This window comes from Salminus brasiliensis, chromosome 21 (assembly GCF_030463535.1).
Source record: "Salminus brasiliensis chromosome 21, fSalBra1.hap2, whole genome shotgun sequence".
Lineage (NCBI taxonomy): Eukaryota > Metazoa > Chordata > Actinopteri > Characiformes > Bryconidae > Salminus > Salminus brasiliensis.
In genome coordinates, this window is record NC_132898.1 from 180,790 (window position 1) to 193,564 (window position 12,775).

The 12,775-nt window shown below is 46.6% G+C and overlaps 1 protein-coding gene across 1 annotated transcript; it reads left to right on the forward strand.

Annotated features, from left to right (window-relative positions):
- The first annotated feature begins 654 nt into the window (after window positions 1–654).
- Window positions 655–7,909, forward strand: alas1 (aminolevulinate, delta-, synthase 1). Its single transcript, XM_072665667.1, has 11 exons — window positions 655–812; window positions 3,835–4,046; window positions 4,268–4,441; window positions 4,529–4,654; window positions 4,778–5,000; window positions 5,085–5,269; window positions 5,621–5,800; window positions 5,893–6,057; window positions 6,811–7,079; window positions 7,278–7,440; window positions 7,628–7,909. Exons 2-11 carry the CDS (start codon window positions 3,851–3,853, stop codon window positions 7,786–7,788), a joined length of 1,842 nt encoding a protein of 613 aa, XP_072521768.1. The 5' UTR covers window positions 655–812; window positions 3,835–3,850; the 3' UTR covers window positions 7,789–7,909.
- Window positions 7,910–12,775: the final 4,866 nt, after the last annotated feature.

Genomic DNA, 12,775 nt, shown 5'->3' on the forward strand with positions numbered 1-12,775 from the left:
AGTCAAAATTGGGCCATTGCAAAGGTTGAAAACATGGTTAAATGTGTGCTTATTCAGGCTTTTTTAGGCTAATGCAACACTACTGGAGCTCAACACGCTTGGAGAATAGCACTAACTGCTAATTAAGTTAAACTGACGTATGGCTGTGGCATCACTGGGGCACTGGGGACTGTGGCATCACTGCTTCCACCTTAATAACACATCATCAGAAGAGGTATTCTTGGTACGTAACCCTGAAAATCTCTCAAATATGTACACCATATGCAGCGAGGGGTCACTTTTCTTTTGCATTATCTCTAAATCCTTAAAAACATGAACAATTTCTACCTCAACTGAGAATGTTTTGAAACAATTAAAGCACACTTTACTGTGACTTACTGTCATAAACTATTGTTTATATCAGAGTTTTAACAGCAAATTAACCCTCGCACAGCATCAGTATTTTTATCACATATGATGCTATTCGTAACTCAGTCTTAATTATCCACTAAACTTCCTTCCAATCAGTCCTAATCTTTAATATTTCCTTTCCAGGATCTTTTTATTACACCAGTCGAAAACAGTTCCCGGAGGTCTTGAACGCACCCTCCTCCTACATGACGCAACCACGCACGGCTCACGCGAGAGCTGAGCTGCTATATAAAGGCCGGGCGCCGGTTTGTCCTCTCGTTCGTCCTCAGTGCAGGATAACGGATAAAACGTCCAGATTCGCTGCTTTTATCACGATTAAACATCTGCCGAGACAGTTTACACCTCGGAGACTCGTGTGGGAAGAAGATTATACGGTTATCTGCGCCGGAGACAGAGTCGACGTGAGTAGATTTGTGTGTTGCTCAATGGTTAGCCTGTGAAGAGGCTGCTGAGCTTAGCTTCTGAGGGGAATTGTCCGTTCCACCTTAAATGGTGCGGCAGTTGCATTGAGGCGCCTGAGGCGTCTGAGGAGCTTCAATGCAACTTCCGCACCATTTAAGGTGGAACGGACAATTCCCCTCAGAAGCAATGTGATGCAGAACTATGAAGTTTGTCATTACTTTGTTATTAAGAATACATTTTTATCATCAAATATGTTCTTAATTCAGTTTTACTTACTTAATTAGTAATATCGACGTGAAGAACGTTACACTTTCAACAGACGTTTATATTTCCACATTTCATATTCTAAACTGTTCACTTTATTACTTTATATCTGTAGCTAATTTGCTTCTTTTTGCCTGAGAATAACAGATAATTATATTTACAAAGCTAGGTTAAATAGTATGAAGTAGCTAGTTAAGTTTTAATTAAGGGAGTAAGTTATTAAACTTATTATTAATCATTTCAGAAGCACAGGAATGTATTAAATATATTATTATGTTAAATGTAATATTTGTCAAACCTGCAACACCAAAATATCAGCAGGTCATGAGGTCAATCAGAATGTGATACCTGCTGTATTAAATGGTGCTTTATGGGGTTAGGGTTAGTTACTGTAGGGTAAGGGCAGGTGTGGGTCAGCAGTGTGGGTTCATGCTTTTGGAAGCCCTTAAAATTGAATGTTTAATCCCGTGTGTGTGTGTGTGTGTGTGTGTGTGTGTGTGTGTGTGAGTGAGAGAGTCTTTGGGTCAGTCGAGGTTAATCAGATAACGGATGCCTGGTCTGATAATCTTGTGAGAGCTGCTGTGGGCCCTCAAACATCTTGATGAGAACCAGAAACACACAGCCTGATCTGCCATAACATTAACACCACCTACGTAGTATTGAGTAGGTCCCCCTTGTGCTGCCACAACAGATCTGACCCTTCGAGACTCCACGGGACCTCTGAAGGTGTGCTGCTGTGGCCTCTGGCACCAAGACTGACGCCAGCAGCAGGTCCTGTAGGTCCTGTAAGCTGTGAGGTGGCCATGACCCTGTCACTGGTACGGTGTGGTAGGTTCTGGCCACTGCATACCGAGAACACTCCACAAGACCTGCCGGTTCTGGAGATATTCTGACCCGGTTGTTGACTAGAACATCACAGTTTGGGTCTTGTCAGTGTCGTTCTTGTACTTGTCCGTTTTTCTTGCTTCATCATCTTCCAGAACTGACTGAGGAGAGGGTGAATGTGTTTCACTTTACCGGTCAGTGGTGCTAATGTTATGGCTGGTCTGTGTGTATAATATAGTAACTTTATAGTTGGGTGTTTCTCTGACGGCGCTCTGGTCGGTCTTTATATTGTGGAGTGAAGGTCTTTGCAGTGACTTCCACTGAGTTTTGGGGAGGTGAGGCAGATGAGGTCAGTCTGGGGGAAGAATTCTGTTTAATGGATTTATTTTTGATCAGTGTGACGATGAGCTCTCTGTTCCTGCATTACATTAGTTTTATTTTAGTATGGCTGAAGTGTTCAATGGTTTAAAATAATAATAATAATAATAATAATAATAATAATAAATAATTCTGGCAGTAGAATAGAGGAAAAGTGCAGTGTTTGGGAGGAAGCTCAAATCGGACCTGGCTCTTCTGCCTGGCTGGGTGATTCATGCAGTGGTGTCTTGGCGTGTCTGGAATCTCTTCAGTATTTCGTCATTCTTCCAAAATCCTGGTAATTGTTTAGAGGGGTGTAAAACCTGCCTTGGGCCAGTTCTTTACTCACGTTACGGAAAGTCTTGCGTGCCAAAACCCAGCCCAGCGTGGCTCCTCTCGTAAGGCGTGTCTCTGCTGCTTGATCAGGACTGGACTTCTCATTATCCTTCTCTGCCAGGTCCTACACAATTCTCTCCTACATGACCGTTTTCTGACCTCCGTGCTTTAGCATTATACACACTGATTTGGTTGCTATGACTGTAGGGAAGTGAGCTCTGCTCTGATTGGCTGCCCTGTGTTGCCTCATTACAGGCAATGGTAATATGGATGGTTATATGTAAATGGGTTGACGTTCGTAGCCTAACATATGTGAAAGAGAAAACGAGCTGATGGCAGTTTTGGTGGAAGGACTGAGCGGTGTTTTAAAGCTCGTTTGCGTACGATGTCACACTGAGGAACACTGATTCTTAAGTAGCCCATTTCCAATATGTGGTTCTGAATGTCTTTTAGAGAAACCGGTCACACTGGGTCTAAACAGTACAGAAACTTCGCCCGTGTCTGATTACAGGATTAGACTTTGGTTGCTCTGCAGAAATGAGCTGATGCACCAGCTCTGATTAGGCAAGAATGGGGGAAACCACCATGATTTCCTGTTTCTGATCTTTGATTTCAGGATGTTTAGACTGTGAGAATATGTCTAAAATAGTTTCATAATCAAATTTCTGTTCACGGCTTCCTTCATATACAAACTAAATTACTGACTGCTCACTCACCCAGCCTTTAACCTCACAATATAGAGGATTTGCAGGAAGTGAAGACTGAAGGGGAAAACGCATTTGGTTATAAGTATTACTAATTTTATTAGTAACAGTAACTTGTTACTGAAATAAAACTCGATTTTGGGGATGAAGGTAAACTTATATATATATATATATATATATATATATATATAATGGATCAAAGTAAGGTTTTAAAACCTTGACCTCTTATTTTCTCACAGATGAGTAAAAACCTGGTTTGACGTCACCAGACGCTGTAGCCGCGTTAATCCTCCCTCCGGTGTCTTTGGGTTCTGAGGAAGTCGAGGTTGGAATAATCCAGCCTCTGTTGGGAAACATTCCTGCTTCGTGACATGTCGAGTTGTTGCGTGTTCTGAACCGTTTTACAATTTGAACAGAACAGCGTTTAAATGGGTCCTGCAGGGCAGTGTCACCGCAGCAGGGACCACTTTCTGCATGGGCACAAAGAAGGCTTTGTCACAGATCAACACTGACCTATTTCTCCCATTTTTCTCAGGTCAGGACAATCGGGTATGGATGCCATCATTCGCTGTCCATTCCTCTCCCGTGTCCCCCAAGCTTTCCTCCAGCAGGCGAGGAAGTCCTTGGTGAGTTATGCGGTGAAATGCCCAGTCATGATGGACCTTGCCTCAAGGCCTCTGGTTCGTGCTGTCTGTTCGTCCTCGTCCAGCTTCCAGAAGGCTCAGGATACGATCAGCACCACTGTGGGTGAGTTGGTGTAAATTAAATCTGGAGAGCTGGCCACCTTCAGTAAAGTGCAGAAGTCATTTCAGGTGGAACTGAGAGGGTGGGGGTGGATAAACGTATAGTGATAGTGCATCTCTATTATAAACGTCTTCCCTTTTAAAGTAAAGGGACAGAAGAAACATTAAGATGAGCAGTTAGTTTCTATACAGAAGTGCTCAGTTTTCTTTTCCACTTTTCTTTAGAACAAAAAGAGGTACCAAAAATGCCAGCTGGTCACCCCAAGCCTCCTGCAGGCCAGGCATCAGCCTCCAAATGCCCCTTCCTTGCTGCTGAAATGGGGCCGAACAGCAGTGTGGTGAGGCAGGCCAGCCTGGAGCTACAAGAGGATGTTTCTGAGGTCCGCACTGTGCGCAAAGGTTTGTACAAGGAAGTGCAAAGACCATCTCTTGCCTTGAGGAGTGTTATTAATAGGCAGGTGTTCTGAGCCTTTCTTTTTTGTCCAGATGTGCCTGCTTCAGAGCTCAACCCCTTGGTGAAAGACTCCAAAGCTGGTGGGAACCTGATGAAGAAGCTGATGAAACAGCGCCCCACAATGGTCTCTCATTTGCTGCAGGAGAACATGCCTAAAAGTAAGCCTGCATCTTCTAACTCTTTGGTGTTGGTTTGTGTACTAAAGTGGTCTATTAATGGAACAAATGGTAAAACTGTAATGGAACCACTTCCTCTTCTCAAACTGCTGCTTTTTCTTTCAGCCATCTCCAACTTTCGCTATGATGAGTTCTTTGAGAAGAAGATTGAGGCAAAGAAGAGTGATCACACCTACCGTGTGTTCAAGACTGTAAATCGCCGCGCCACTGAATTCCCAATGGCGGATGATTATTCGGAGTCCCTGAACAGCAGACGAGATGTTTCGGTGTGGTGCAGCAACGACTATCTTGGCATGAGTCGCCATCCGCGCGTGGTTCAGTCTGTGATGTGAGGAACAGTTTCTGCTGTTTAATAAAGAAATGTGTACAGTTAAATCTGGACGTTTGAGGTTTAAACAGTCTGGTCTTGTAGGGATACGTTGAGAAGGCATGGCTCCGGTGCTGGGGGAACAAGAAACATATCCGGGACGAGCAAGTTCCACGTGGCCCTGGAGCATGAGCTGGCAGACCTTCATGGGAAGGATGCAGCATTACTCTTCACCTCCTGCTTTGTGGCCAATGATTCCACACTGTTTACATTGGCCAAAATGCTGCCAGGTAATGTGCTAGTCTTGCCTTATAGCTCTAATTTCAGGATGTACAATATTAGCCATAGTATCTATATTATTTCGATTTGACCAAATCCTTAAAGATTAACGTTGCTTTTTATTTATTTATATCCAGAAGAGCAGAATGTTTTACTTCATAAAGATCTACAGTTTTAGTTTTACTGCGTTTTAATTCACTTTAATGTTGCTCAAGGTAGATTTACTTCATTTCTACCGTTTAAAAATGTTTGCTCTGGTGACCAGATCAGCCCAGACTTCAGTGCACTCCTGGTTTAAACGGTAGCATTTTCGATTTGTTCGATTTGTGAATGTTCTAATCTCTGTGCTCTTCTCCTCTCAGGATGTGAGATCTATTCAGATGCTGGCAACCATGCCTCGATGATACAGGGTATCAGGAACAGCGGCGCCAAGAAGTTCATCTTCCGGCACAATGACGTCAACCACTTGCGTGAACTTCTGGAGAAGTCTGATCCTTCCACTCCTAAAATCGTGGCCTTTGAGACTGTGCACTCCATGGATGGTAAGTGGGAACCTCTGTGCTATACTTGGTCAACGGGGTTGGCTTTTGACATTCTTTCAAGCTCTTGATGACCTCCAACTATGCTCTCATAGGTGCCGTGTGTCCGCTTGAGGAGATGTGTGATGTCGCTCATGAGTTTGGTGCGATCACCTTTGTGGATGAAGTTCATGCTGTGGGCTTGTATGGTGCTAGAGGAGGTGGAATTGGGGACCGTGATGGCATCATGCACAAGATGGACATCATCTCTGGAACGCTTGGTGAGTTTCCACTGGAGGAGTGTGCACTAACCTCAGCACTTCATAGAGTCCTGTTCAGCTCAGCTGGCTCTTCATCAGGAGTGTAAAAAAAGACTGAGGCTGTGGATGTGACAGGATGGTTCTGCTTTTGTCACCAAACACTCCTGGGATACTTGAGGAACAGGAGCTGCTTACCTGTTGCCTAGAGACCTGCTCTTGTTTTGCTCTCATTGAGTTCTCCCTCTGAAGTCTCTTGAAAGCTTTTGGCAATTATGCCAGATCCCAGCCTCCCTGGTCGGTCAGGTCGGGATCACCGAAGGCTTTCATGCTTATTGAAAAGACTGCTCACAAACTAGGCATCTTGGCTCCAACCCAACACTTCATAAAGGGCTTTAGTTAAAGAAGACTGGTCTTTTATTTGTAGCACTGTTTTGTTCATCCTGATGGCCCTTGACTTCACTCACTAAAGCGACCTAGAAAAGGTACAAAGGGCTGAAAATCCAGCTTCCTGGCCTGGAACTGCTCGGTTTCTTATTTCACACTGCAGTATAACCCCTGTTCAGTTTAATCAAACGTTCAGAGGTACAGGACCCTACTGTACCACCGCTCTGAAGCACCTGTTCTGTTTATTTAAAAAAACAAAACATCCCGATATGAGGAGAAACTTTTGGAATAAGAGCGAAAACCTCAAACTGAACAACTTCAACCAACTGGATTTTAGCTGTATATACAGATGGTGTTTCTAATCCTCTTAACTCCTGTTTACTTTTACAGGAAAGGCGTTTGGTTGTGTTGGAGGCTACATCGCCAGCACCCATGCCCTGGTGGACACTGTGCGCTCATATGCAGCCGGCTTCATTTTCACTACGTCCCTCCCGCCCATGTTGCTATCCGGCGCCCGTGAATCCATCCAGATCCTGAAGAGCGAGGAAGGCCGCATGCTCCGCCGTAAGCACCAGCGCAACGTCAAGCTGCTGCGGCAGATGCTCATGGACTCTGGCCTGCCTGTGGTCCACTGCCCCAGTCACATCATTCCGGTCAGGGTGAGTAGGCAGTTTCAGTGGACCTTGTGCTTGTTCTGAGCTAGAACATCTTTCAAATAAATTAAATCTGCCTACATCTGACCAGGAACCTTCTGGTAGGCAGTGTGACGCTCCCTGTTCAGCTGAGCGGCTCGTTCAGCCTGTTGGGGGAACATTAACAGAAGGAGGTGTCTGACCGACGGTTGCTTTGTGCTGCAGGTGTCTGATGCAGAAAAGAACACCGAGATCTGTGACCTCATGATGAACCGCCACAACATCTACGTCCAGGCCATCAACTACCCCACTGTTGCCCGTGGAGAGGAACTCCTTCGCATTGCCCCTACGCCTCACCACACCCCGCAGATGATGCAATATTTTGTTGGTAAGACTCTGTTGTACAGTTGAGTTGTAGAGTACAGTATGTAGTAAAGTAAGCTGTTCTAGTAAAAACGCTGCCATGTCTCGCACTGTAAACCTGGCCTTAGTTTGCCTCAGTGGCGTTCAGAATGCTGTTAAGCTCTTCATGGTTGAGCAGGGAAAGCACTGAAATTTCTCTTGTTTCTCTTCAGATAAGCTACTGCAGACCTGGAAGGAGGTGGGGCTGCAGCTGAGGCCTCACTCTTCAGCGGAGTGCAACTTCTGCCAGCAGCCGCTGCACTTTGAGCTGATGAGCGAGAGGGAGAAGTCCTACTTCAGCGGCCTCAGCCATCCCATATCCGCCTGCGGCTAAACTAACCACTCTGCACTCATTCCAACAACCGTCTGATCATGTTGGTCTTTATAAGTGTAACTTATTCAGAGTCATATTCCCTTTATCAGATTCTCTATAAAATAAATATCCTTGTGACTGACTGTGACTGTTCTCAGTTCTTTTTTTTTTTTTCTTTTTTTTTGTTCTAATTCATTCAGGGGTGAAAATAAGGTTCCTGGATAAAATTAAAACAGTTGGTGTAATTAACTTTTAAGCCTGAGTAGTGGTAAATGTGGAACCTGTATGGGCGTTTCTATTCTATCTTATCTGTAAATTAAAGTTGACTGCAGTGTATTAAACTTTCAGCTGTTTGCGATTAAACCAAACAGATATGGAAGTATCTCCACACGACTAACAGAGCGACTGTGCTATGATTTGGGACCTGGGTTTGCTTGTTTCCATAGTAGGTCAGGGTTACGGAGGGACTTTTTGTATGAGGCGAGTCTCACAACTGCTCAGTCAGCTGATGCCAGTCCTGAATCAACATTCTTGGAAGTACAGTATGAGTGACCGGTTCCTTCTGACTGGTTTTAAAATACGCTCCCAGAAACTGTAATACTTGCGCAATTACTGAAATGCCAGTCCTCCCAATCAGCTGCTCCCAATGACCTGCCATGCTCTCAGGAACTTCTTTATTAGGAGTGCGTAGAACCACACATCCACAAGAATCCAGACCTTCTGACTAGCTCAGCTACCGTAAAGCGGCCCATGTCCTAAAGCCACCGGTCCGCATTTTTAATGAAGGTGGGTTTATGGTTTCAGTTCTTATGGTTTCACAGCACTCCATATTCTATCCGGTTAGCTACACCCATTTATGCTGAAGTTATAAGGAGTGTTGCAGCCCAGCCTGCAGCTTTTTGAGTGATTTCCAATACACAGTAACCAATCAGACCAGAGCTTATTTACATATACCAGTCTATAAGACGGTGTTTTATTCTCCAAGATAAAGAGTGGCGAATGAGGGTGTTATTTTCTGGTGCAGGGCATGGACCCTTTAAGGAGCTCCTCCTGATGTTCAATTGTACTATTAGTTTTATAACCTCTGACCAATCAATCAGGACACTCTGGAGCAGCTGTGATCACATGACCCTAAAGTCAATCTACCAATGCCGGTTGTGGGTTAGAGGGCTACAAAGCCTCCAGCACGGAGCTGTGGAGGGGAGCTCTGTCCGATGATGGATTTGGGTTAAATATCTCCAGTTGTAATTAAAACTGTCCCACGGTTAGATCTGACCTTGCACTGTGATTGGTTGTCAATATCTCATGATGGTGGTATTCCGTCCACACCAAAACCCCTCTCTGTCCAGAGACGAGCATCACTGACAGTGTGTCAGATCCTGGAGGGGTCAGAAGACCGGCGGTGAGTGAAGCAGTAGACCGAAACCACTCGCTGGTGGCAAATGCAGAAGAGGTGTGTGACCCTGTGTGAGTCAGAGTTTCGCCAGCGCTGTACACCGCACGGCTGCCGCCTGAGACACAGCGAAAATGTGTCACTGCATTTTCTGGAAGGCGTAACGGCTCCTGATTGCGGCCTCCGGCGAGGAGTAATGCGTTTGGCCTGCATTCGCCCAATCAGCCTGAAAGCACCACTCCTGGAGACCCGGTCCGCGGCTTGTGTGCTTGGGCGGGGCTGAGTGCTGTGGCCTACATTTCCCTGCACTCTCAAGCCTTCCCTGCTTTTATGCCATGAAATGAAGGTCACCTCAATTTCCTGGTCCTCACCTACATCTCCAACAGCTTGTAAACACTAAATCAAGGCCGTCTGCTGCAGAAACCGCCTCTAGTCCTCTGGAAAGCTTTATATTAGATGTATCAATGTTGAAACATTGCTGTGAGAAGAATATGATTGCATTCAGCCTCATGAGGTCACATACTGCCACTTACTTCTGCCTCTCCAGCTCATCCCAAAAGTACTGGATGGAGCTCCTCCACCATCATTCCAGAGAACACAGCTCTTCCACTGCTCCACAGCTCCTCAATGCTGGGGGGCTTTATACCCCTCTAGCCCACACCTGGCATTAGACAGCAGGGAGCCAATAGGGTCATGTGATTGCGGCTCATACACTATATGTCCAAATGTCTTTCTAAAGAATGCATTTAGCTACCTTAAATTGCACATGTTTCTGACACAGACGTGCAAATGCACACACAGCTTGTCTAGTCCCTGTAGAGAAGAAGTACTGCCAATAGAATAGGACTCTCTGGAGCAGATCAGCATGATCCTATTGACACCATACTGCCTAATGCCAGGCGTGGGCTAGAGGGGTATAAAGCCCCCCAGCATTGAGGAGCTGTGGAGCAGTGGAAGAACTGTGTTCTCTGGAATGATGGTGGAGGAGCTCCATCCAGTACTTTTGGGATGAGTTGGGGGGAGTTGGGGATGGTGAGGTGGGGTGGTGATCGTCATCCAACATCCTGACCTCACTAAAACTGTCACTGAATGCTCCTCCTCCAAAATCTAGTAGAAAGTCTTCTTCTCTGGACAGTGGAGACAGTTACTCCAACAAAAGCTTTCAGAAGAAACAATAAATCAGGAGGTGTCCCAATACTTTTGTCCATGCAGTGGTCAAAGTCAGCAGTAGAGTGCAGGAGGGTGCAGGAGAGTGCAGGAGGGTGCAGGAGAGTGCATGAGGGTGCATGAGGGTGCAGGAGGGTGCAGGAGGGTGCAGGAGAGTGCAGAAGGGTGCAGGAGAGTGCAGGAGAGTGCAGGAGAGTGCAGGAGAGTGCAGGAGGGTGCAGGAGAGAACAGGAGAGTGCAGGAGAGTGCAGGAGGGTGCAGGAGAGTACAGGAGAGTGCAGGAGAGTACAGGAGAGTGCAGGAGAGTACAGGAGGGTGCAGGAGAGTACAGGAGAGTGCAGGAGAGTACAGGAGAGTGCAGGAGAGTACAGGAGGGTGCAGGAGGGTGCAGGAGGGTGCAGGAGAGTGCATGAGGGTGCAGGAGGGTGCAGGAGGGTGCAGGAGAGTGCAGAAGGGTGCAGGAGAGTGCAGGAGAGTGCAGGAGAGAACAGGAGGGTGCAGGAGGGTGCAGGAGGGTGCAGGAGGGTGCAGGAGAGTGCAGGAGGGTGCAGGAGGATAAAACACTTCTATTTTAGAAGAAAGCGTTGTGTGGGGTAGGGTGTGTGGGGTGGTGGGGTGTAAGAGGTTGTGTATTTGCATTGTTCTCGGCTCCGCTCACAGCGAGGTGCTGGACCGTGCACCGCCTCCGTTTCCTGGAAGAGGTCAGCAGCAGCAGCAGCCTCAGATGTTTTTGATGGAAGTGAAAACAAAGATGGGTCTCAGACACAAATGGCCGTCCTCTCCATGGAGACCGAGCTCTGTGAAACCCCCTCGGGGCTGTGTAGCAGCGTCCTGCTCGGCTGTGATTAAATCTGTCCCCCTCATCCACAGATAATTAACCACCAGGGCCTCGTCGTTTTACCTGCAAATGTCACAGACAAACAAGAGGCTGTGCAGAGACCCCAGGAACCCAGGAACCAGGAACCCAGGAACCCATAAACCAGGAACCAGGAACCCAGAAGAACCAGGAACCCAGGAACCCAGGAACCAGGAACCCAGAAACCAGGAACCCAGGAACCCAGGAACCCATAAACCAGGAACCCAGAAACCAGGAACCCAGGAACCCAGGAACCCATAAACCAGGAACCAGGAACCCAGGCCCCCCAACAGAGGATTCTTCCAGTTAAACAGAAACATTTTGATTTCCTGAATTTAATTAATCTAGAACATGTGACCGCTTTTTACAAAGTTCCTGATGATGACCAGGAGTGGACAACTTCAAATCTGAGGCTTCTGTTTCATCTGTGCTGTGGTTCAGAAGTAAAGGCGCCTCTGAGATGGACTGGGCTGGAGCACCTCAGGCTCGTCGTGTAGCGCAGGGTACAGCTCACAGCTCAGCTCACGGCTCAGCTCACGGCTCAGCTCACGGCGTGAAGCAGCATAGAAAGCTGGGTCAGAGAGCAGGGTCAGCCATGCTGCAGCGCCCCCTGGAGCAGAGAGCTTAATTCACCCAGGTATCAAACCCACAACCCTGCGATCAGTAAAGCAGAGTTTGCTTCAGTGAGGCGAGCACTGACCCGCACTTAAGACAGGGGGAGCTGTAGCGCAGGGAAGGGGAAGGGTCAGGAAACGGAGATACTTTACTCAAGTAGTTAAAAGTACTTAAGTACAGTACTGAGGAAGACTGTAAACATTCAGACATTCAGCTTCATACCAGCTTCTCTGGAAGCTTTCTGGACCTTTTCTTTTACACAGTGGGATCAGAGCCAAACCTCGAGTCCGATTCACATCAGAGTGAAAAGCTCTTATCTGCGGAGGTGACCACACACCTGTCCTCCAACAAAGAGCCATCTGTGAGGCTCAGGGCTGATCACAGCCTCGTCTTCATCATTCAGAGTTCATATAAATTCAGGAATTTCAACATTACGCCTCTCTGAAATGGCCTGTCAGAGCTCACTGATCCTCATCGTACCTCCACCTCTCTTCTTCTGTCTCCTCAGCGGTGACCAGTCCCGTGACCTTGGTGGTCTGGCTGAAGCTATCCAGGCCTGAAGGGTAAACACTCTGTAGGAGAAGTGCTGTTTATGAATGAAACCAGAACATAATTACAATTAAACAATTATAATTACCGTGTTTAATGACTTTAATTACAGCTCATATAAAAATGATTTTCAGTTCTGAGTTTTGAAATGATGTTTACATTTACATTTACGGCATTTAGCTGACGTTCTTATCCAGACTTACAAGGTTACTCGTATTACAGAGGAGGGTCAGTGTAGTGTTAGGAGTCCTGCCCAAGGACTCTTATTGGTGTAGCGCAGCATACATAGTCACCCAGACCTGGAATCGAACCCCAGTCTCCCACATGGTGTGGTAGCTCAGTGGCGTTATCTGTTGCGCCACACCAACCACCATGTTTCCCCTTCAGCCTACAGCAGTTTAGCTTCACCCATGCAGTCTACAGCAGTT